Here is a 26,293-nt window from a genome sequence, read left to right as displayed (position 1 = left end):
GTCTTATTGTGAACACCATCCCCACAGATACAGCGGCCAGGGAAGCAGAAGAACATCACATCAAGAAGGCCCTGAGTAAATGTGGTTATCCCAGCTGGACTTTTGTCAAAGCTGGGGCCGCCAAAAGAAAGCTCCAGCCGATCCAGGAGAGAAGGACAACCGTTGCCTAAACGAAAACCTTTTACCATCTTACAATGCTGTGGTTGCAGCCATTCCCCAACTCTCTGTGAATGGGACTCATGGCCATTGATCAGTGGGCCTTGATCAGTGGTCAATGGTCATGAGAATTTGCATAATTATGATGAAGGTGACCTACAGCCCATTGTTCCTTCAGTGGGCTGGTTTCAGTCATTATGCAAATGTGCTGTTTATAAGAAGGGGAAAACCTGCAGTCAGCTGAGACTGAAGAAGTCACTTGGATGAGTGACGAAATGTTTCTCCCACTGAAAATCCTACCTCCAGGTGAACAGAATCAACTTTTGGAGATTTACTTACCTGGATGATTGAGCACGCGTCAAGACGATGTAATTTATGCCTTTACTTTGACACCCTCTATTGGTCACATACTACATTGCAGAAGTTAGTATTTTGTTTTTAATTCTGAAAGATTGGGTCAGACTCTGCTGAAAACTTGCACAGGTCACTCTTTTTATTATTATAATTCATTCAATAGAATTAATAAATCGAACTGGTGGAGACTCCATCCACATAATGTTCAGTAAGACCACCAGTGATGTATACCTGTTGGCTCAGCCATCGGACTCATGCACAACTCCTCTCCTCTTTGGTCATCAGCCTTCGTACCTGTATCTTGTGGCATACTGTTCCCTGTACGTTAGCGTTGACCACAAATAAGGGCTATATATTAATTTTTACAAAGTTAGTGTAGCTAAACATATGAGCCTCAGTACAGTATAGACTTTTAAATTACAAACTGTTCAAATAAACAGGATAGCCAACTAAACAACCCTTTATTGGGTTTTAAAAGAATAGTATGTCAAAAGTTGTGCTTGAGAAAGAACTCAAGTGAATTTCATTTTTGGCTTGCCAGCAGACACTGGAGCCTGTGATAGTGTGTGTATGCTGAGCTCTTTGTGCAGTTAATGGAATTTACATGTGAGGAATTATATTAGTGGCAATAAATACCTGTGTCTGTTAAACAATCACAAATAAATGCCCCCCCCCCCCCCAAAGTTTGTTTTCTACTGAATGAAGTATGCTACAAGCTCACAGTTATTAAGCGAAGGAGATGAAATCAATTCCGAAGTCTCCCCAACAGGTTGAAGTGACTCTGTTTCTGAAGCGATCAGTTTACCTGTGACCTGTGTTAATTTCCTGCCGACTTGAGGATCACTGAACATATTTTCCTCTTCCAAGATGGATGGAAAAAAAAAAATACAATTTAAAAAACAAACAAAAAAACAGCTGAAAATCCACAAACTAACTTTCATGGTATTCAACGCAGAGTACTGAGGAGTCCAGCCGTACAGGAACAAACGTTTTATTTTATAATGCAAACTGCAACATATGAATTATATTATTTACCCAAAGGAGCAGGAAAAAGGTCATATACCCGTGTCAAAATAAATCACACAGTCTGTGTTAAATCTAAGTCCAACACATATATCAGCCTCAGCCATAAAGGGAAAATCCACCCAAAAAACAACATGTACATTCCTTTGATGTCGGACAGTTCATTCTTACTTTGTGGCTTTAATTGAGTCTCACCCAACAGCAGGAATATGGGATCCAGGACTTTTACTTTCCTCTGCAGACATCGCAGAAGGAAAACCTGACTTTATATCAAAGTCAGTGGTTCGTGAAAGGATCGTTGATCCATTTCGGTTTTGACGTCTACACAAATTTGAAGTGAACTGTGTATCATAGGGTAATAAAGTGAATTCTTCAGGGTTTTTGCTTTAGGAAGGTATTTTATCAAAGTTTTTCTACGCACAAATATAGCTCAGGTGAAAACCGAACCTTCAATTAATCTGTTCAGCTATTGCTTAGATAAATAATATTTACTCTACAAGAAAAAAAAAAAGAAAAAAAGATAAGTTTCACATTGTTCAGATGCATGTAAAAGAAAAACAAACTGTTCTAAAATGCCAAACTGACATTTTTTGGTTGAAAAATCCCTGCGCTGTTGGTTCTTGAAACATGTTACCACATCTGCATCGAGTCTTGGAAAGTTTCAGAAAGGATTAGTTGACTGGCTGAAAACCCAGCCATGTGACAAATAAAACAAAACAGTGACAGAAGTCTTTAGTAACTCTGGGGAAAAAGAAGTAGCACCATGTTCACTGAGGGCAAGCCAGAAGGTAAAGGGGAGAAGCCGCAGGACACACAGAGTTCAGGTGTGCACTTAAGTGCTGCAGCATCTGCAGTAAATCTGCTCATCCTTCAACATGACTTTTTGGTCTTTATTCTGCTCTGCTGTATTCTGGCTGTGTGCAGCTTATGCAAACATAATCCTCCTTCTCCGCACGCTCAGCAGACAGGCCGACGCAGATCTGGTGAAACCATTGATTGCAGTTGCCATCACACTGGACCCAGTTTACCTAAAAATGACAAGACGAGATACAATAAATTTTCCACTTTGTACACTTAAACTTCAGCTATACAGGCTATACATATATAAGTTGGTGTAAATGCAGCAGACTAATGAAACTCACCTCATCACCCTCTGGCTCTCTGCACCACGGTGCAGCACACAGCGAGTAGTCCTCTTCTGAATCTGAAAGAGCAGGGTCAGACGACGTGCGAGTGGGCGATCCGCTTCTCTTTGATTCTTCGCTCCTTTCTTTGCTTCTCTTGGGCTTTTTCTTGCGACACTTCTTGGCCTTCTCGCTGTGCTGAGAATCGGAGCTGTCCTTACGTCGCTTGGTCCGCTTGCTCTGACTGTTCACGGCCTCCTTTTTCAGGCTCGATACGCCATTCTAAGCACAACATACGGAAAGTGGACTTAATAAACAAGAGCATTATGGCATAATGCATTTGGTGTGACACTTAGTAGGAGCTGTTACCTTGTGTTGAGGGCTCCCTTTTGGAGACTTCTGGTCCTGTTCTGTGCTGTTCCCACAGGGAGGGCTCTGTGAGGGCAGGGGGACCAGTTTGTAGAGTAGATATCTGTACAGCTGCTCCGTCTCAGGCAGAGTGACCTGCAGCAGGAATCCCTCCACCATCAGCTCCTCCAGCTCAGGACTAAGTCCTGTGAAAAATTGAAACAAAATGAGCATCAGAGTTGCTCTGAAAAGTGAAACTGCACAGAGTGCTTAAATGAAAAAGCTTTGACACTTACCGTGGAGCGGAACAGACTTGTGCTCTGTATAAAAAGCTGACCCATTTTTTTCCTGAGGCAAATGTGAAGACTCTCTAGGTCCAACTCTCACCTGAAACAATTTAAAAATGCCATCAGTGACTGTAAATGCTCAGTGTCTAGTGTTTCCATGATGGCGTCTAGAAAACGGGACCCCTGATGGTGAATCACAATAATTCAGACCACAAACGCTAAACTTAAATCAACAATGTTTACAAAATAAAAGCCACTGACCATCTTTGACACGTTCTCGAGTACTCCATCTGCGCAGGCTTGCTGGACTCTGTGCTGCCATCTCACAGTCCTCTCGATGAGGAACCGCAGAGCGTCGCCCTCTGGCAGGCGGACCCGAATCCTCTGAAGGGAGGCCAGCAGGGGCAGGACTTTGTCTAAGGGTGGTTTTCTCGACCGCTGGCACAGCGGGCACAGCCAGGCCTGACCGTACTCAAGTTCTGCGGTTGTTGTAACACACCCGCAGTGGAAAATGTCTCGACAGAGCTCGCACTGCATCATGGCTCCTGAGGGAACCTTTTGGCAAACACAAACAGTAAGTGCACAACAGCTTTCAGCAGGAAGGAGCTTGGACTCGTTTGAAGACCTCAGAGACAGTAAGATCTCCATCTCCCTCTGTCGCACCTCTGCGAGAGTGGTCATCTGTGAGGAGAGAAAATTAGATGAAATTAAAAACGAATCTGAAGCCTAACGCCAATGTCTCTATTAATATATGAACTTTCCCTGATGAGACTTCTAATAAAGGAAATCATATTTTTCCCTCCCATTCATTTTCTGAGGAACCCTCCACTCATCGTTACACAGATTTGTGCCTACTAAACCTCGTTTTATGCCAAGTTAACCTACTAAAGGTGACCAAGATAGAGTCAGAGTCACTGCTTCTAATACTAGGTTAAATGGTTGAAATGGCATTCATAGACAATATTTACTGACAGAGTAAGGAAGAACAAGTGAATAAATAAAAAGATCAGTTTTTATCTGTTTATAAGTTAAAAAAAAACAGCACTTCTTAACAAAGAAATATTCTGGAGTAAAGGTAACTCTACAAGAGCTGGTTTTTAGTCCTAACTATACTGAAAAAGTTACCAGAGAAAAAGAAAATTTGATGCAGCCATACTTACAGCAGAGGCAGAGTCCTTACTCTCAGAGAGAGCTCTCTCTACATCACACAAAGAGTCCAGTTTTGTTAAAGTCTTTTTAATGATCTGTGGAGCTTCTTTCACTTTTTTAGATTTTGACTTCTGATGTGCAGATCCGATGTCACACCTTGGGCAGAGGACCTGAACACATGATGACAAATTCTATTAGAGGCACTTTTCAAGTTCAGGTAATTTGCCACACTTGTAGTTTTGTGATATCTGGCACTAAATTTTCATACTGATGCATAATGATTAAATTGGTCAGCCACATTTGCATACGCATTTACCTCTAGAAGTGAGAAAGGGGAGTTTTTCAATAGGAATGTCTTTGCGGCTGTCTCCTTCCAGCTCTTGACATCACTGACAAGGGCCTCCAGTCGACTGAGCGGGTCGAGCTTCACTGGGATGCCCTCTGCTCTGAGAACCAGCTCAGAGAGAATGTCGAGCACAGGAATACGTCCCCCAAGCTGTAAGCACAGACAAGATTAATAATTCAGTTTCACCCATTGCTCAAACTAAAGTGCTGAAAGCACAAAGTATGATTTTTACCTGCAGTGTTTCAGCTTCATGGAGCCATTTTTTGGCCTTGGTGACGACATCCTTCAGCTGCAGACAGTTGGGCAGATAAGCAGGGATGTTTTCTACTTCCTGCAGAGCAGCTACAAGGGTTTCTATGCCCTGATATGGCCTGTGAAGAGGCGTCAGGGTTAGAAAACAGTGTAGATGTTTAGGTTTTATACAAGTGATAAAGAAATAAAATAGACATTTCTAAAAATGAAAGACCATAAGCTCATTTGTAGCATTTGGTTTATGTTCATCTATTAATGGTTAAGCCAGTGGTTCCCAAACTTCTTTTGCTAGGCCCCCCTTTGTTTTTGTTTTTTTCATATATTTTTATTGAAATTTTTTATAGTACAATACAAACAAATGTTGAACACCCTCCCATTCACACATCCATCCATACATCAAACCTGCCTACATCACATTCAAATGTAGAAATGAGCATAGTTCTCAGTAATACAAAAATACAATGGGTTAGGATAGACAAGATTTTCCCTTCCTTCCCTTCTTCTTTTCCTTCTTTTTCATAAATGTCCTTCACCTCCACTCCCCAAAATATCCATATATGGCTTCCACATATTCACAAAGTCCCATTGTTTGCCCTTGGCAATATATGTTAGTCTTTCCAGGCCTAGAGAGACTGCAATTTCCTTCTTCCAGAGTCCCATGGAGGGAGCATCCATACTCTTCCAACATAGCGCAATGGCTCTTCTGGCTTGAAGTAGTCCATAGTCCAGTAATTTAGTTTTTTTTTTCCGATTGCTTAAATTCCCTTGGATATATTCCAAGTACACAGAGTTTTCCTTTTAAAGGGATTTTTACCTTAAACACTTCGGACAGATATTTGATAACATCTTTCCAAAAGTCCTGGATTTTAGGACACTCCCATAGACAATGAAGAAGAGTTCCTTTTTCAACTAAACATTTAGTACAGATGTCTGGAATATCATTGGACATATGATGAAGCTTGACAGGTGTTATATAGGTTCTCATGAGCCATTTATATTGCAGTAGTTTAAAGCGTGTGTTTATTGTTTGTTTGTTTTTGTGCTTTTAAGCAAGCCTGGTTCCAGTCATTTTCATCTATGTCCTCTTGGATCTCCCTTCTCCAAGCATCCAGCTTATCTGCTGCTGAGTCTTTGGAGGAAAGCATCAGTAAATTATAATATATAGAGAGAAAACCTTTCCCTTTTGTATTCTTAATGCATGCCTCCTCTTTTTTTGTCAATGGTGGAAGTTCAGCAATCCTTTGCAGTTTTGATGACAAATAGTTTTTCAATTGTAAATATTTAAAAAATTGCTTTGGGGGTATTAAATATTTTTTACATAACTGATCAAATGTGAGCAGCATGCCGTCTGCATATAGGTCTTTAATTTTTTTGAATGCCTTTATTTTTCCATATTTTAAAACCTCCATCACTTTTACCAGGTGTGAACTTTTTATTTCCCCAAATAGGGGTAAATTGTGAAAGCGATGGAGGATCGCCCACATATTTATGAGCTGCATGCCAAATTATAATTGTATTTTTCAGGAAAGGGTTCCTTGTATTTTTTCTTAATGTCTTAGTGTCTGAAGAATATAGAAAAGTGTGTAAGGGAAGATCTGGAACAGATTTTTGCTCAATGTCAACCCAGGCTGGAGGTGTTGTTGGGCAGAAATAATGGGTGGCTGATGTTAGTTGGGCAGCCATATAATACCATCTGAGGTTGGGGACTTGGAGACCTCCTCTTTCATAGGGCAAGTAAAGTAGTTGTAAGCGGAGCCTTGCCTTCTTATTATTCCAAATAAATTGGTTAAATAGTTTGTTTACACTGTCAAAAAATGAAGTTGGTAGAGGCAACGGAAGTGTTTGGAAGTAATATAAAAATTTGGGTAAAATTGTCATTTTTAGGATATTTATCCGGCCTATCACAGATACAGGCAGGTTTGTCCAACGGTTTAGCATTTCCGTGACCTCTTCTACAAGGGGATCATAATTTATTGAGGTTATGTCCTTGAGGCTTGGGGTGATCCTAATGCCTAAATATTTAAAGCCTGTTGTATTTGTTTTTTAATGGGGTGGCCACCACAGGGCTTCTTCTTTCTTCTTCATTAAGAAACATTAATTCTGATTTAGAATTGTTAATTTTGTATCCTGAAAATTCTCCAAATGTTTTTATTAATGTTACTAAATTAGGGATACTATCTTTCACATTAGTCAAAAAAATAATAATAAAAATATCATCTGCAAATAAAGAAATTAGATGGTCTCTTCCTCCAATTCTTATCCCTGATATTCCTGCATTTGCTCTCACAGCTATGGCCAGAGGTTCTATTGCTAACACAAAGAGAATTGGTGACAGAGGGCAGCCCTGCCTGGTTGATCGCTGTAAATTAAAGGATTTTGATACGTTATTATTAGTTAAAACTTGTGCTGTTGGATGTGTATACAATAATCTGATCCATTTCAGGAATGTTTCACCTAGTCCATATCTGGGGAGCACTTGTAAGAGATAATTCCATTCTATTCTATCGAAGGCTTTGCACGCATCTAGTGATAGCAGCGCAGTGTCCTCCCTATTGTTTTTCTCATAAAGTACATTGAGGACACGTCTTAAATTATGATAGCCTTGTCTTGTTTTAACAAAACCTTGTTGATCGTCTGTTATCAAATTAGGCACATATTTATCTAGTCTCCTAGAGAGTGCTTTACACAAAATCTTCGTATCACATCCCATAAGACTAATTCCCCTATAAGAGGAGCATTCAGTCGGAGGCTTATTTGGCTTCAATAAAAGGGTTATTGTAGCTAATCTCAGTGAGTCTGGGAGTATTCCGGACTTATATGACTCCTCATACATGTTAAGAAGTGGCTGCATTAATTTATTTTTAAATGTTTTATAGAATTCCATTGGAAGTCCATCAGGACCAGGCGTTTTACCGCTATTCAGGTCGTCTATGGCTTCTGACAGGTCTTTTATTGTTAAAGGACTATCAAGGGCTGTTTTACCCTCTTCTGAGAGGGTTTGAAATTTTAACTGATCAAGAAATGCATCTTGTGTTACTCGGTTTCCTGTATATTCAGATTGGTATAAAGATTGATAAAACTCTCTGAAATTTTCGTTTATTTTTAAAGGGTCTGTTGTTGTTATAATACCCGATTTGGGCCCCCCTTTGTTTTACAAGAAAAATGTTTGCCGGCTGTCACAGCACCATAATCCACTTTTATCCACCACGACCCAGCTCTACAGATGTGGCACATTTCACTCCGTCTGAAGTTTTCAGCTGGTTTTACACTTTCACACGACACAAAATGTGAATTTTACTGCATTTTCATAAACTTTATTAGTTGCAATAACCTTGGATTTTCTTCATTTCTGCCTTCTGTCATCACGATGTGAGCATGAAAGAAGATGTGAACCGTCATATCCTCACCTGGCCTCCAGGAGACTGAGCACTCGCTCCTCCCACTGCTCTGACACGGTCAGCAACTCCTGCAGACGAGCCATGGCCCTCTCCACAGAGCTGTGAGGGGCCAGGCCCACACCCTGGTCTATCAGCCTCCTCATCGTGTCCAGACACAAGCTGTCCGGCCGACTGCTGGCTTGCTGAACGGTCTCCAACCATCGAGCCTGCTCCAGTCTCTCTCTGAGAAGGGGTAGCTGCGGCAGCTCCACGTCCAGGCCCAGACTCACATCCAGCAGGTCCTGCAGCTCCAGCGCGCTGGGTGACTCATCAGAAAGGAGGCGTTCACTGCGCTGCTGGAAGTCATCCACCCGAGTCAAAAGGTCCTGGAGATCACATCCAACAGGTATGACATTGCAATATTACCTCGGCCACACCGTACAAATCTAAAGTCTAGAGATACTGCCAAACCTTGGACACATAAGGACTGAAGTTGAAGCAATTTCCTCAAGAGACTAATAGCTTGGAATAATTAAATTTATACAATTAAAAATTGTATTTACTTTTTAAATAAACAAACCTTCAGTAAAGGAGCCTGTCGGATGTTACATGGCAGGCTGTCCAGTTGTTTGACAAATGACCTCAGCTCCTCCACAGTTAACTCATTCTGGCTTTGGGACTTACCTCCCCCAGAGCGGTACCTGAAACACAGATTAAAACTGATTTACACACCACTTAGCACTTTGACTGGCAAAAAAAAAGAAAAGAAAGAAAACACAAGCAGATGAGCTCGACAACAGCAATTTGCATAAATGTGAGTAAGCTCACGCTAGCACAAACTGGAAATCTGTCCCACAAAACAGGTTGTTCCAGAAAATAACAAGAACATGACATAATTGTGTAATATCTTGTGTGACCTTATATGAAACTGAATCAACATGGCCGTTTCACGGCAATAAAGATGGAGCCACGAGCAGCGTGGAACATTTCAAATCAGATTTCAGTACCTCGTCTGCCTCTTCCCGTTGAGAAGCTGCTGTGCCGTCACAGAAACTTTATCGGCCTCCGAGGCAATTGTACGCAGCTGATCCAGGAGGCTGCTTTGAGGAAATACCTTTGTTTCCGCTTGCTCTACCAGGATGTGAAGTTCCTCCAACCCTAACCAGGAAAAACAAGAGTTCGTTAGAAGAGTCCAAACTACACGTTAACATTTGAGTAACTCGCTGAGATTACAGAAAGTGCATCACTGTGGTGGCACCTTTTTTCTTGGTTCCTTTGTTTTCCACAATGTCCTGGACATTAGACACCCAGTCTTTATATGAATTGGCACGCAGCTTCACAGATGCCATCAGTGGGTACAACTCATCCAGTGTAAATTTGTAACTGGACAAAAAAAGAAAAACAAAACTTGGTGAATAAACTGATAATTGCCATGTCAGTTTTCAGCAGAAATTCATAATTGCCTATGCCAAACATTGCAAGCTCCAAACCTTGTCTTTATAAAAAAAAAAAAAAAAAAAAAAAAGGCAGGCTGGCCTTGCACAGCTTAATATTTGTAGGTTGACTAGTAGATGGTGAAAGTATAAAGTTACTTTTTTTGTGAAAAAGTGCTTAGTTTTTTATGTTTTTGCTTTCAGGGAAAACTTGCTCCAACTTTTACTTCACGTAACATTTAAAGTAGGCCATACAGCTGAAGCAGACCCCTTGGTTACAATTTGGTTACAAATGATCTTCTTATGGCCTCTGACAGTGGACTCATCTCTGTGCTTGTCCTTCTTGACCTTAGTGCAGCATTCGATACTGTTGACCATAATATTCTATTAGAGCGATTAGAACATGCTGTAGGTATTACAGGTATTGCACTGCAGTGGTTTGTATCATATCTATCTAATAGACTCCAATTTGTGCATGTAAATGGAGAGTCCTCTTCACACACTGAGGTTAATTATGGAGTTCCACAGGGTTCGGTGCTAGGACCAATTCTGTTTACATTATACATGCTTCCCCTAGGCAGCATCATTAGAAGACATAGCATACATTTTCACTGCTATGCAGATGACACCCAGCTCTATCTGTCCATGAAGCCAGATAACACACACCAATTAGTTAAACTGCAGGAATGTCTTAAAGACATAAAGACTTGGATGGCCACTAACTTTCTGCTTCTTAACTCAGATAAAACTGAGGTCATTGTACTCGGCGCTGAAAAGCTTAGAAATATGGTATCTAACCAGATTCTTACTCTGGATGGCATTACCTTGGCCTCCAGTAACACTGTGAGGAACCTTGGAGTCATTTTGACCAGGATATGTCCTTCAACGCACATATTAAACAAATATGTAAGACTGCGTTCTTCCATTTGCGCAACATCTCTAAAATTAGAAATATCCTGTCTCAGAGTGACGCTGAAAAACTAGTTCATGCATTTATTACTTCCAGGCTGGACTACTGCAATTCATTATTATCAGGATGTCCAAAAAACTCACTGAAAAGCCTTCAGTTAATCCAAAATGCTGCAGCAAGAGTACTGACAGGGACTAGAAGGAGAGAGCATATTTCTCCTGTTTTGGCTTCCCTTCATTGGCTTCCTGTTAAATCCAGAATTGAATTCAAAATCCTGCTCCTCACATACAAGGTCTTAAATAATCAGGCCCCATCTTATCTTAATGACCTTGTAGTACCATATCACCCTATTAGAGCACTTCGCTCCCGCTCTGCAGGCCTACTTGTTGTTCCTAGAGTATTTAAAAGTAGAATGGGAGGGAGAGCCTTCAGTTTTCAGGCCCCTCTTCTGTGGAACCAGCTTCCAGTTTGGATTCAGGAGACAGACACTATCTCTACTTTTAAGATTAGGCTTAAAACCTTCCTTTTTGCTAAAGCATATAGTTAGGGCTGGACCAGGTGACCCTGAATCCTCCCTTAGTTATGCTGCAATAGATGTAGGCTGCCGGGGGATTCCCATGATGCATTGAGTTTTTCCTTTCCAGTCACCTTTCTCACTCACTATGTATTAACAGACCTCTCTGTATTGAATCGTATCTGTTATTAATCTCTGTCTCTCTTCCACAGCATGTCTTTATCCTGTCTTCCTTCTCTCACCCCAACCGGTCGCAGCAGATGGCCGCCCCTCCCTGAGCCTGGTTCTGCCGGAGGTTTCTTCCTGTTAAAAGGGAGTTTTTCCTTCCCACTGTCGCCAAAGTGCTTGCTCATAGGGGGTCATATGATTGTTGGGCTTTTCTCTGTATCTATGAAGCGCCTTGAGGCGACATTTGTTGTGATTTGGCGCTATATAAATAAAATTGAATTGAATTGAATTGAATTGAATTGTGACAGTACATGAGAAGAGAAATGAATATGAAAATAAGTATGCAGTGTTCCTCTGATTAATTACTTACTGGAGTGTGAGGTTGATAGGAGGACAAGAGCAGAGGTTCTGGGTGTGGTACAGGCAAACCATCTTGTCAGGACTGCAAGCACAGGTGATGCCAGACAGGTAACAGGTGGTCAGACACTTGAAACACTGCCGCGCCTCGTCTGGGAGCACCTCATAATCAACCTGTCGAGACTGCATCACACCCTGGGGACACAGATTCAGTCGTTAGAGCAGCACAAGAGGCAGAGGAGCCAAATGTGACATATGTGTACCTAAAAAACAAGATCTCTTGAGTGGAAACTTATATTGTGACAAACATCTTCTTTAAAAATTTTAAGTTCTCCCTTATTTCAGTCCGATAGATGAAATCTGTTATTTTGTGCTTCTTTTTGGATGGCTGTAATGTGCATGTTTACAAACACTGGATACTGAGGATGAAGCTGCTCACCTTTTTGGTGATTTTCTCTCGTAGTTCCTTCTCCTGTTGGATCATGATAACCATATCCTCATGCAGAGTGGCGGCCAGGTTGACATCTATCGTGTCTGCTTTAATGGCTATGTTGCAAACCATCTCATCGTGGGAGAAGACACAGTATCTGTTCAGCTGGCGATAGTGAGCCACACAGCCACGGCCAAGGGGCATCTATCAGAAAACATGGAGATCAAGGGGTGTTCAAGAGGAATGAGTCAATCATGTGGTGCCAAAACAGTAATATTAGTAACAACAAGCTTCTGTTTAGGGTCTAATCCTGGATTAAGCTTAGTGAAACAAACTGCAAACTAAGTATAGTATTATGTGATGCAGTACAAACATTTCTTACCCAGTCCATTGTGCAGAAGTTGACCGCTTCAGCAAAGTTGAAACCCTGGTTGAATCCACTGTGGTAAGCTCTGGGGAAAGTGATGACGAACTCACCTGCACACTGGTTGGTGCGATAAATCTACAGGTGAAAATACAAGAAAGAAATGTTCCATGAAGTTGTTTTAAAATGAATTCAAAACAAATGAGTAAGTAAAACAGTTTAAACAATGTTGACATTTAAATCTTTTTAATTTAATTTCCATAATTGTGTGAGAACATCATGTATGCGCAGATTTGTCTTCACTGTTTTTATTTACCGGGACGCCGTTGTTCATCAGCGTGTTGGGATTCATGATCGTGACCAGCTGATGAAGGAGGTCTGGCTGAGACTCAAACAGCTCAGGAGCTAGTTTCTTCATGACCGCTTCAAGGTGCTCTGCAGCATAACCAGGAGCCCCATACCACGTCTTAGGCTCACCCCTGCACATGTGGACAAACCTCTTAGTAACAAAAAAAACCAATCACAGTAACCCCGCATGTAACACATTTTTATGCATTTTAAATAAGTTTCACAATAGAGTGACACACTCCTGTCCGTTTGTTTTTTCCTTGATTCTGAAGTTCAGATGAGATGTGTTTTTAAATGTACACATACACACACACACACACACAAAACTGCTTTTAGAGTTAAAAAAAATAAAATAAAAATCCAAACTCCCAAATTAAAAATCATCATCATCACAGTTACACAATAGAGTTAAAACGTCCACTGTACCAGTGAAGATAGTTTATGGAGTAGCTCCAGTGGTCCTCGATGTGCCAGCAGAAAGAGGAAAAACACATGCCCACGTACAGCCAGGGTACCTTCATGCCACAGATGTCGGCTGTAATGTGAGTCAGCACTGAGGCATCGAGGACCGGCATATTGTTCAAGTTCCAGCCGCTGGTCAGGTAATGCTGCAGGTAAGACACAGGTCTAAATACTCCACTCACTCAGATATAGCCCAGAAAACTTTTAATATGCGACTGCAAACATCAGTCATGCTTATTTTTACTGTTGCCTGCCAGAAATCTAACACCACTTTTTTTGGTGATAATTCAGCTGTAAAAGTTATCATGCTTTGAGAAATTAAACATTAATATACATAAAAATATTAATCTTATATAGACAACTATATTTTTTTCTATTGTTTATTGATTTTTAATGTTTTAAAGAAAACAAAAGGAGACAAAGCATTTTCACAGAGAGAAGGCACAATACATTCCCATGACAGACAATTTGTACCTCATCCTCAGGAGAAACTTCAAAATGGCCGTTTCTCACGGGAAAACCACTCCCAAACTCCTTGGAGGCGATGTCTGCTCCATACTCCACAGTCACATCCTCCTCGATGGTACTCACTAGACGCCAGAACTCCTTCTCCACCAGTTCAGTAGGCACCATCTTAATAGAATTAAGAAAAAAAAATTAATGAAGGATTTATAATCATAATGGAATCCAGGGCCGTTTTCCTTGTTTTTTAAAAAACTGGTTTATGATGAAAATGGCACTTTCGTGCACTGGAATACTTTGCTTTTGTACATCCTTATGGTGTTGCACACAGAGCAGTTAGTAAGAGCCAGTGCAGCCTCTGTTTTGATTGTGCAAGCTGTCACATTTGGAGGTCATTCAATAGCATAAATAAATAAAGTTGTGGGAAAACTAGTTTTACATCACTTCTGGTAAGAAGTTGCTTACAACGCGGTTAAAAAAAAAAAAAAAAAAAAAATTGGTAAACTGGAGCACATTAAAGAATTTCTCAGTTTGTTTTTTTTTTCACTTCTGATTGTTGTTATTCTATTTCTATCATGGCCTGTATGTGTGTGTTTAAAATTTCTGAATAGTGAAATAAATTTAAATAAATTCATTCCACTTCCCCAACTTATCATAATTGCACTTAGTAATAACTTAATCTAGTATATGTTTCATATTAGTGCTCATATGTTTGAGCTGAAAAATATGATGAAATTCTCATTTATGTTGATGGTTGGTTAAAAGACATTATTATAGCATAAACTCATTGGCCAATTCATTAGATAGGTCTGGTCAACTGCTTATCAATGCAGGTGTCTAATTAGCCAATCACATGGCAGCAGCTATCACAAATGAGTATCACAAATGAGGAAGAAAGATGATTTAAATGACACTGAACATGTGAGGTTGTAGGTGCCAGTCTGACTGGTTTGAGGATTTCAAAAACTGCTGATGTGCTGAAATCTTCCCCACAAAACCACCTCTGTTTATAGAGAATGGTTTGAAAAAGAGGAATTATTCAGTGAGTGTCCATTTAGCCCATTTTTGTTGTATATAGAGAACCTTCACGCTTACATTTCTAAACTATTAAGCTGCTAACATCAATAAACAGAAACAAGAAACTGGAACTTAAAGACTTTACTTTTGACTAATATGAACTGCAAGCATCAACAAAACAGACTAAAGGCTACTCAGTGTATGTGTGATGAAAACTCACATGAACTGGCATATTGAAATAATCAGACTTGAAGGAGTCAGCCATGTCTCCAAAAGTTTGGAGGGTGTAGCTCCTGCTGGCCTGCTCAAAGCCAAATGCAACAGCTGGTTTGCCACATTCCTGTCAAAACCAAAAGATGGTATATGAAGTTAAAACAAGCCACTTGGGATTATACTATAATTGTACATGTCAGATGGGAGACTACACTCCAGTTCACGGTGACTTGAGCTTCCTGAGGGGGCAGGAGGTATAGCTCACCTCAACCAGGCACCTGGGGCATCTCCAGTCGCCTCTGGGAACATCATGGAGCGGAGGGATGAGACAGAAGATGTGATAGCTGTCATCGCAGCCATCGCATAATAGCAGGCGGTCCTCAGCGCTTCCACTGCCACACACCAGACACATGTAGTGGTCCACCTGATGAGACAGAACACTTATGAGGATGTACTGTGTACAAAATAGATCCATGTTTGAATCATGTAACAAAACAAAGTAGTTGGGCAATAAATTTAGTACATAGGGAAACATTTACTTTATTCACCGGAGGTTTGATAATTTTATCTAATACAGTTTCTTCATATTCAGTTGTATCCTTGTGATCAATGGGCTCCTTTTTCACCTCAGTGACTGCCATTCTCACTGAAAGACAAGGACGAAGATTGATTGGAGGCTTCAGGAGTCCCCAATAACACTCAGACCCATTACACAACCCATTTATTTCTATTTAGAAATCTATCAGTACAGGTCAGGTTTATTTTTCTTACCAGGTTCTGGTTTGGCAACAAATGTTCCCATCCTCCTCCTCAGGTTGGGACGAGTCTCACGAACTTCTCTGGGTTCACTTTTGACATAGCCCCTCTGCAGTGATAGCGAGAGTCAGAAACAGAGTCAGCTGTACTTTTAAAACTAATGTGGGAATATAACTAGTAAAATGCTGTCATAATGACAAGACAGAAACATCTTGTTTTAGAGCTAAAACACAAGCCTGTCAAGACAAATGCACAACACTTTATTTTAAAAAAAAAATTAATAATAAATAATAAAAAAAAACAAAACGCATGCAGCAGAGAGTCATTAAGAATGCTGCACACTGGAACAGTGCCCACTACTCATGCGTCAACTAAGCCTTCCTGCAGTTCTTCTGCAGTCAACAGGGAGTTGTGTTTTGCCTAAATGCCCAGCAGACATGTGGTTTTCTGGTTCCTGCTGTTTTGCTGCAACTTTCACAGTTCCTTTAGCGTCCATTACAGTCAGTGTAAACTACCTTTTTATAGCCTTCGCCTGCTTCAAAGGCATCAATTAGCTTCGCTGGAGATCAGATGGTTAAAGGAGGCCATCGTTGTTTAAAGTAACCACAAATCTGGAGAACAAACTCTACTGCCAGCATCCAGTAACAATTATTGACCTGACCTTCTAGGTGAAAATGAGTTAATCAAAGCCTAACAATTAAATAGAGTTTTAAGAATTTCAGAGTAAAATCATAACACAAAGAAGTTATGATTCAGAGGGAAATGTCAAAGATGACAGACAGACTCACCTCAGATCTCATTCGTTTGGCTCGGCGAGCAATGCTGCAGGTCTCCTGGGGCTGGACAGATTGGCGCTGCGGCAGGTCGTGAGGGGTGTACTCCTTATCTTTAGTGTCGTTGGTCAAGGTGGCTGCCTGTAGGAAGAAGTGAATGACACCAAATTAAAAACAAAACATTAAAAACTGGCAACAATTTAATTATCAAATATCTGAGGATCTCTACATTCAAACATTGTTCTCAACATTTGAAAGTACCAGAATTGAGTATATGAGTTTTACCGCTGTGGTGCTTCTATTTAAAGACATCAAACAAGAAATGTCAGTCAGAGTGTAGATCTGTCAACAGATCTCATAGTTTAAGTCAAACTTGCAAGATACCTGCATCTAAATTTGTTGCCAGTGAATTTTTACTAGGGATGCACCGATACCGATACTGGTATCGGGTCCGATACTGTAAAATGTGGTATCGGTTAACTCGTAAAAGTTAACCGATACCACGAACCGATACTAACTTATTTCATTAATCAGAGGGTGGATTGTCATTTCTGTTGTAGTTTTCTAGATTGGCCACTAGGGGGACATCCCGCGCTAAACAGGCACAGGGTTAGACGAGTGAGACTGGCGGCTCCAGATAAAAAAAGAGAAACTGGAGGCTGCTATAGCTAGGCTCAACAAAATGTCAGCAGTGTGGACTGGAACAGCCAACTTTAACTCGGGTTTTGGAAAAGCGATGAAAAATGTCAAGAGAAAATCCACGGGCAGTTAAAATAACAGAGGCTCTGACTCATTTTATTGCTCTGGATGACCAGCCAATGCCGGTCGTGGAAAACATAGGATTGCACGTCTTCTCATCATACTCGAGCTGCGATATAAAATTCCCAGCCGCCCACACATCAGGGAGATAATGGTGCCAAAACTTTCTAAAGAGGTAAAGACAAGCAGTGTGTGCGATGTCAGTCCTTGATTTAACGGCACAGTGGACTGATGATCCAGGGCAGATGGGGAGTTCGTTCCTCAATGCCAAATACTTTCGTTATTTTTTTTTGTTTGTTTATAATATGGACACTCTGCAATAATTTAAAAGTTTATTTTATTCTCAAACCTAATTTGTATTTATTTTATTCCAAACAGAAGTGTTTATTTATTATTCTGAAAGCTCGAGACAGTGCCAATAGTTCAGTGATATTTTGTTAAATTACAATGTGGAGACTCTGCAATAATTTAAGAGAAGTGCTTATTTTTCACTTGAAATTTTTTTGTGGTCATTTTTATTAAGATATTATTTATTATCGGCAGAGAATAAAATAAAACCTGTCTTCCAATTCATTGCATTTGTGTGTGTGTGGTAGAAGTATCGGTTTTTGTACTCGGTATCGGCAAGTACTCAGATCCAAGTATCGGTATCGTATCGGTTTGAAAAAAATTGGTATCGTTGCATCCCTAATTTTTACTGTCAGTTTTAACTTTTAGGAATTTGTGTTGGATAAAATCAGTCTTTCTTACACTGGAAAAGTCACTCTGACAACACCTTATTTTGGTGTGTGCATAATGGAAGGTCATAAAACACTTGAATTTACATGGTGGAAACTTTTACAATAAATGCACATCAAGTGCAAATAAAATTCCTTCATACTCATTTGCTTTCAAGACACTGTCAAGAGACTGAACTGCACCGGTTTTGGTGTGTACTGGATGAAGGTAAAGCAACAGTACTACATGCTTTGTAGTCCTGAGGTCTGTACTACAAGGCCAATTTAACATAACCAGGATGTCCTCTCTGTTATCTGGTTTCACTTACCCTAAGATCAACAATCAGGTTACGTGGTCACATGAAGCTGAGCGCATAACTCAGTAAGTGGTTTCTCAATCTAGCTACCAGCACATTAACATGAAAGAGATGACATTAATGGCATCTGACCAGTAACAAACATGGACAGGTCCACTGGCTGAATGGTTGGCTTTACAAAGAAAGCTAAATCTATTAGAAAAATATGGAGAATTAACACATAAAACAGGCTTAAAGTATATTACAAATATGTGGTACAAATGTCTGTAACAGGATAAGCACTGAAAAGGACTGTATTAATGTGTGTGCACTTTAAGCTCTTTGGCCAGTGAGACTGGAAAAGGTCTACTACATTAATAAAGTTTAGCCTTTTTAAAACCAGGAAGGAAAGCTGGCAAAAATGCTGACACTGCAAGTTAACAACCTTCTTGGTATCACAGCTGTATTATTAAGACGTGGAAGTGTCTGACAGATAATATAATTGTTGTTCCATTAAATTAATGTTTAGATGTGCTTATGATAGTTTTCCTTTTTAATCCATCAGCTGCAGTGGTATTTGACAATATGAGTGTAAAGATTAAATATAAAGACATTGTTCACATGTAGAATTACTCTACTTGCAAATTTTATATAAGGTCAACAAGCACAAATAGGTGCCCTGTTCTTTAGACCATCCACACTGATATCCGTGTGGAATCTTCTGGGAATGGTGACGCTATTTTCCAGAGATTTGATCAGTCACTAAGTGTAGATTTCACACCTGCTGACCTCTAAACTAGAACATAGCTTACTCAGGAGGCAGTTAGGTCTGCAGTATAAGTTACCATGGAGATGTACTCCAGCAAGAATTGAACTGCTATTGCAATTTTGAAAACCCAGGGTTAACCCTGGAGCTACTTTCACATGCCTGCTTTGTACTACAGGCCTCTGGTTGATCTAACCTCTGAAGCACAAAATAAATGTATTAATTAAAAAAATAAAAAAAATCACAAAATAAACCCCGTTACTCTTTGAAAACTGTGCACAGTATCACTGTGGTTGAGAAGGCTCAATAAGACACTAAAGTGCTTAAGACCAGGCTGTTGTTTCCATTGTATTCCACATTTACTCCATTAAAATAATTATTTTTCTGTCATTATAATACGACCAATAATTTCATGTGCATTTAGCCTGCAAACAAGCAGTCCCCGGTCATTGCTCCTGAGTTCCTCTCCTGTGTACATCTTGGAAGAAACTAATGGATTGCAGAGTCTTCCAATAAACATCCAGCCAGCTGTGAACCAGACTGCCTACTGTTACTCTGTAAAAAGAAAACAGGTGAGAGTACGTACAGGGAGATTGGCTCCAGTCTGGAAAAGGTTATATGGGTAGAGGATTCGCTCATAGTGTGCCCGCAGATGGGAGCCAATAGCCTTTCCTGGAGCAAAGCCCATCTTGACGGAAATCTTAGTCCAGCGGCGTTCTCTGCAGACTGCATCAAAACCACCCTCTTCGTTCACCAACTTGCGTGAAATAAGTGAAATAATAAATTAAATATCAAGTAAGGCAAGTTCACTGGTGTAGAAAGTTGTTGTACTGACAAGTGATAAATTAAAAAAAAATAAAATAAATAATGGAGATGAATTGTCTTAGTAGGAAAATCATTTTCCAAGTCTCTGCTCCCAGCTGGGGTGCAGGTTTTTCCCAGCTCAGATTGGAGTCTAAGCCACTATTGAGGGGGTTACTTTCACCAGGACAAGTGAAACCAAACAATCTTAGTTAAATCAGGGGTTCTGGTTTGGGGGCCAGGGACCCCTTACAGGGGTGTAAAAAAAATTTTAAGAACCCCTTTACAATCCTCATGCTGATAAAACTCTGGTTGCTTTGTGATGAGATGCCACTTTAGGTTGGCTGGCTTCATTTACTAACACTCAAAGACAAACAACACATTTTGGTCTTCCATTGCCATTCTCGATAAAGCCAAGATCGAGGTAAATGTTGTCATACTTTCTAATTTTAGCTGGTTTGGCTTTTGCATTACTTAGTAATGTGAACTGACTTAAAAATTTTTCCATTGTGCTAATTAGCTCAACTGCAGATGATGCATTTATGTGCCACTACATGCCAGGTACCATAATGTGTTAATGTAATTACCCAATCTATGGCTCACAAACCCTAGTTTGAGGCCACTGAGCTAAATGATCCCCCCCTCCTCTTATACTTAGCCTCACAGCTCCTCACTGTAGTACTTAAAGGTTCAGGTTTTTCCTTTAATTTGTCACCCATCTGCTGATTCACAAGTCATAAAAATCAATCGTAATTCAGTTGTAACGTATTCATGATCACCCTCTTAGATTCATAACTGTAGCGCTAGTGGGGATTTTCACACCTTATTCAGTTGGTACAGATCCAGAATCTTTCTTTCCACTTGAGGAATTTTCAGTTTGCATCCTTGTAGCTCCCAGAATTTTGCTATTTGATCCAGGAAGTTGAGTTTAACTCTGGTCTGAGCCTTAAAGAAAAAAGAAAAATTGTTTAGCTCCTCAAACAATAAGCATTGGAGTTGTAAGAAAATAATCTGAAAAGTACTAAGTGCTCCAAAAGAAGAGTACAAAAAAATAAAGAAATAAAATGACTGAGTTACTATCTTTCCGCATTCTCTCCTACTAGTATTAACATTTTTTTAAAAGACAGAAATAAGTCTGCAGTCTTTTCACGGCTCACCATGACATGGATAGTGAATCAGATATTTTGATGATGCTGCCATTTTTTTTTTTTTTGAAGGACAATGAACAAAAGCACAGCCAGTGAGGAAATACCTGAATACAAGAGATGAGCAAAACTGGATTTTGTAAATATATAAAGATGACAAATGTACCTCAAGCTCATTGAGCCGTTGTATTCGCGGTGTGAATTTAAGTCTGTCGACATCACAAGCAAACGGTGGCTGCCAATCCTGAAATGAGTAAAGGAAAAACAAAAAACAAAATAAAAAGACAGAACATTTTAAGCAAGATTAGACTAAAGCTGTGACGATTAGACTCACTGAAACCTGCTTTTGTTTGCAGATTTTTCAGTTTCAGCTGTATCATCGTATACAGCAAGATTCCAAGTCTACTTGCAGTAATCATCATCATTACACTCAAATGAGCCAATGTAGAGGAAAAAGCTGATGTTACCAAATGAATTAGGCTTTAGTCTTTCAGGCTTTATACCCGTCTGAGCTCCAAGTAAATACTTCAATTTCAATACCTGAAAATAAGATGCGAGTACTGCAGCTTGGCACATGAGAATGACGCAAAGACAATGGCATAATGAGAAACAATAAGCCACTGTTTCGGGAAAGTCAACATTTTAATGCTATTAAATATAATGAGTGTAAATATGACAAAAAGGTAGTAAATTTGTCAAACATAGGTTTGCTTTATTTCTGCTAATTAGCTATTATTTAACAGAACCTGTCCCCACTTTCACTTAAAAACAAAAACTTCACTTCGATGTCTAACCGCATGCGAAGCAACTGAGCAAAACAACTGTCTTACAAACTAAAACACTAACCATGCTATACTGCACAACTTCCTGTATGACTAGTTGTAAGTGCAAGTTCAAGATTCAGGAAAATGATCTCAATTTTGTACAGTTCAATGTGTGATACAAAACAGTGTTATTATAACTGTGTTATTCTCACATATTATCAAACCGATAATGGTAAATGGTGTCATACAGTTAAAGGACAGTCTCAACTGCTTCCTAAGAACAAAGAACAGTAAACAAAAAAAGAAAAGAAAAAATGAAAAATGAAAAAAGAAAAAAGTTTATTGTAGAGATAAGCTTTTCAGGTTTCACATTTGTTCTTCTATAGCATAACAAGCACTTATAAAAACAACTATACAGAAACCTCCCAATAAATGTGCAGCCACAGCTTCTCTCAGTTATTTGTTGTTGCATTGTGCCTTTTATTATTGACTAATGTTTAGTCGATAGAGTTTCCACATTGTGAACATGTATCCATGAAACTTTCTGTGCCTAAAGTGACGTCTTCCAATGTACTGTTTTGTCTATTCTGGAGTCAAAAAGGCCAAAATGTTCAGTCTGTGGGATTCTTAGAGTCAGAACATGAAGCATTCGAGTAGAAAATTATCATTGTTATTCAAACTAAACAAAACATGCAGGTTACATTTTCTTTAATGTTTCAATGGCATTGTTAGTCTAAATATTATTAATACCGATGGAAAATAGATGAACAGATGCTGTAAACAGCTTGTGTTCTCAATGTGCATAACATATGTTTGCACTGTAGGATCTAATATCAATAGATTATGATTTTGTAACTTTTAGTCATTTGTGATAACATCCTAACCTGTGATAAGTATACAAAAAGGGGAGCCATTTTTACTTAAAAAACAACAACAAACAAACCAGGTCTGTTTTCTCTTTTAAGATGACTACATTTACATGCCAAACCAACTGAAACAGTACTGTAATGAGAAGGAAATGTGGCAAATTTACATATACAGGCTGATAATGAGACCTGCAAATTAGTCTAACGCTCCTGGTGTGTTTCAATCTTCAACTATCGCAACATTTCTTAAAAATGAACACAAACATTTACTGTTAAAGCTGACTGCCTACTGTGTGCAGCGTTACCAGAGGCTCTTTAAAATGTCACAGTGAAGATTTACTGGGCCTGGACAATGAGTGAAATGCTGGCCAGAGAAGAGATAACAACAGCTGCATTAACACCACCTTATTGTTGGATTAGTCTAACAAATGTTGTGGGACCAAAGCAAAACAATCATTTTTGAAAACAAATAGAAAAAGTGCTCTGTTTTACTGACCATCCTCCACAAGTCTGACCATGGTAGTTAAGACTGCAAGCACAAATTTTGGTCTCTACATGACTCAGGCCCTCCAATCTCAATCCAAAATGACAAATACAATTGTGAGAAATTAACCACAAACAGGCCTGGCAATGTCCCCGAAAATCATCTGCATGTGCGCTACTAACCTCTATAGTCAAAATATGAGCCATGTAAAACCCTGAAGGAAACTCTACCTGTATACCGTGCACCAAATAAAAATCACTGATCGAAAACAGGTTGTGGTGCAGTGTTAACTTCCTTTTTCAAACATTGTCTGAACCGTTTGTACATGGGAAAGGGTTAAAAGAGAATAATGAAACAAAGAAACAGGGCTCTCAAATAAGAGCCAATCTATAATCTCTGGATTGTATACACCATTTGCACACACAATTTGCAGACAAAAAATAAAACTCCAGGATCTCTCTCTTTACAAATAGATAGAAATAACAGTTTTTAAAAAACACATTAAAATTACGAACTTATAAATTTGTCCTGGTAAAAAACTCAGCTCAAGAGCCCAGTTTCCATCTCTTCAAGGATTTAAGATTATTTATTGGTCTGTCTGAGCCACATTTTGATCCAAACATCCCAGAATAAACTGCTGGTGCTGACTTATAATTGTGAAATGTAAATCATAATTTAGACAGCACAAATAGATCTCGAATATCAAGCCAACTACTATCAGCAGCTAATCTTTGCTCACATTTACCCCACTGGCTTCTTTTGTTTACATGAGCTGTGCATTTCAGCCATTTACCCAGCAAACACTGAAAGCAGTCACCCCACCCATCCGCTTTTGATGACAATTCAATCCCTTGTACTCATACCCAACGGGTTAAAGTGTGCAAAATAAGCTTTTTTTTCCCCCTCCTTTTTTCATGCTTCCTGATTTCTGCTTTAGACGCATGGCACACATGTTAAAACATTTCCACCCATGTCAAGGACCTTGCAAAAAATAAATATACATTTTATCTTTTTAAGTTGACATAGAGAATACCTGGAAAAAAATTACGTCAGGCATATTAAAAAAAAATCAGTTCAATCTACCCTTTTAACGCATGGACACACCCTTGAATAAAATATATGCCCACTACTGTCACATGTCTCAGAAATAAGGTCAATGGGACATTATTTTTGCATTATGTTAGCTCTAAGATATTTAAGGGGGGGGGGGGGGGGGGGAGCCATTTTATTGTCAGTATTTCCTTACAGACTTTGATATTTGACCCCTGAGACGTTAGAGAGGTGTGAATTACGCCAGACCAATCGTCCAATTAGAATTATTATTAAAAAAAATAGCCCTGGATTTGCTTCCATAATAGCGAAATAAAGATTAGCCTGCAAGTATAAAACTATCTGGTTAATAAACTAACGCTAGTAGCAGTCGGGAATAACCGTAATTTGCGTGGATAAAGTTGATAAAACTACGATGAAAGAGAGAAACAGTGTCCCCCACTGAGTGCCGTGTTTCTACGACCCTTTTCTCCATAAACAGTTGGCCACCGAGCACGTACGTTAGCCAGCGTGAGATGTCAGAAAACTGCGGCTTTAAACGGGCCCCGACTGATGCTAGTCAGGTTAATTCACCCTGTCTAAATCCGTCAAATCCTACTCAAATACTTTGACTTGCTCAGATACATTTAACCAAGTGCGCAGAAATGGTTGTTAAATTATTAGTAGGTCAAGTCTAGGCGAGCCATTTCCGTGCGCAGACTCCAGGAAGCACTTCATTCTGCGCTAACGTAAACAATTTGCATCATATTTTGCGTACAGGCAAACTTTTGCCTTTGAATAATTTTTTATAGCGCTCTTTAAGTTGGGCGACCCTCTATCATGAATCCAGGTCTGGTTTGTTTTTACGACTAAGCCCGACCAGGACACAGGTTTCCTCTTGAATGGCATGTGTCTGAGAGCTTCCCATTGCCGTTACAAACACAACACAGTCCAGCTCGGGCTAGCTCACTATTCTTACTCGCAGGCGCAATCCGCCATGTTGAAACCTGTCTTAAAAACACAACTTTGCCTTCTAAATTAGCCACAGCGGCAGAGACCAGCACACCGTGCAAACACCACGAATAATTGTAAAAAATAAAAGAATTACTCACCGGCGGTGGTCGGATCTTGCAGATACCAGTTTTCTCTGCAATTGGTCGTATTTTGTTGATGTACGCAAAAGGGTCGGCAAATTCCTCCCAGCTGGGCTCAAAAACAGGGCACTCGGGAGGAGGAATGAACTCATTCACCTGCGGCTGAGTCATCGTTGCATCTTCGTTATGACTCCAGCTGAAATATTTTTTAAAAAGGGGGGTTCCAAGCAGTCTGTGCTTGCTTTGATCTCCAGTCTTTCAGTTCATGTCCACTCTCCACTCATTGAACTCAAAGACGAATTATCTAGTTGGAGACGAGCTCTGACAGCGAGGGGACGTACACGTCCGCTTCGACAAGTAGACACCCACGAATTATTTAGGCTAACGTCATTTTTGCGCCGTTTTCGTGCGCAAACATGCACTTTTGTTACCGAGATAGAAGTAAAAAACGGACTGTGTCTAAATTGACATTTTATTACACCAATTTAAGGTGTGCTTTTGTAACACAAAGGACTTACATGGCTGCAAATCTGTGGTACGATGGAGTAACTTTATTTTAGTTTTCACAGCGTTTTTAAAAATATACTGTAGTTAATACTTTAGTAGCGAACAGTTTAGGACTATATAGCTTATTGGTTCAGTGGTTTCCTCACAGATGATTGCTCCCTTGTTGGGTGCGTTTGGTTATTTCACCCTGTGGTGAGACAATGCTCCTGTTCTCCCCTTCTCAAATAAAGACAGAAGCCTCACTCCGCCCGGCTAAGGCGAAAGACTAGCAGACATTACCCGGTGTTTACTAATCGAACCCACCTTGAAGATCTTTGCGCGCTGACCGGCACTTTGTTTTTAAATGGTCTAGAGAAGCTCGTTGATTGGCAGAGAGGAGTCATATGTTGATAGCTCAGCCGTTTGTGTTTTTAAAATAAACATTTTAATTTGTTTGACGCCAA

The 26,293-nt window shown here is 39.8% G+C and overlaps 1 protein-coding gene and 1 long non-coding RNA gene across 3 annotated transcripts; one reads left to right on the top strand and one right to left on the bottom strand.

The window, feature by feature from the left end:
• Positions 1–1,485: 1,485 nt before the first annotated feature.
• kdm5ba (lysine demethylase 5Ba) lies at positions 1,486–25,905 on the bottom strand. Of its 2 annotated transcripts, none has more exons than XM_085159181.1 (27): positions 25,362–25,905; positions 21,273–21,350; positions 20,784–20,906; positions 19,747–19,917; positions 16,639–16,764; positions 15,866–15,959; positions 15,643–15,740; positions 15,360–15,518; positions 15,102–15,221; positions 13,877–14,035; positions 13,367–13,548; positions 12,909–13,071; positions 12,611–12,730; positions 12,238–12,432; positions 11,812–11,993; positions 9,675–9,799; positions 9,424–9,574; positions 8,997–9,117; positions 8,447–8,802; positions 5,020–5,158; positions 4,758–4,937; positions 4,453–4,611; positions 3,554–3,973; positions 3,302–3,392; positions 3,027–3,211; positions 2,676–2,939; positions 1,486–2,561 (listed from the first exon to the last, which is right to left on the bottom strand). In XM_085159181.1, the coding sequence occupies exons 1-27, from the start codon at positions 25,512–25,514 to the stop codon at positions 2,424–2,426; spliced, it is 4,452 nt and encodes a 1,483-aa protein (XP_085015307.1). In that variant the 5' UTR covers positions 25,515–25,905; the 3' UTR covers positions 1,486–2,423. The 2 variants fall into 2 exon arrangements, with proteins under 2 accessions (XP_085015307.1, XP_085015305.1); XM_085159179.1 differs by having other exon boundaries at positions 15,634–15,740; positions 25,362–25,903.
• Positions 5,185–9,191, top strand: LOC146518696 (uncharacterized). Its single transcript, XR_014874046.1, has 2 exons — positions 5,185–7,017; positions 7,361–9,191. It is a non-coding gene; the product is annotated as an uncharacterized LOC146518696 (long non-coding RNA).
• Positions 25,906–26,293: the final 388 nt, after the last annotated feature.

Source organism: Neolamprologus multifasciatus, chromosome 5 (genome assembly GCF_963576455.1).
Source record: "Neolamprologus multifasciatus chromosome 5, fNeoMul1.2, whole genome shotgun sequence".
Lineage (NCBI taxonomy): Eukaryota > Metazoa > Chordata > Actinopteri > Cichliformes > Cichlidae > Neolamprologus > Neolamprologus multifasciatus.
This window is presented reverse-complemented; position numbering and strand designations above follow the sequence as displayed.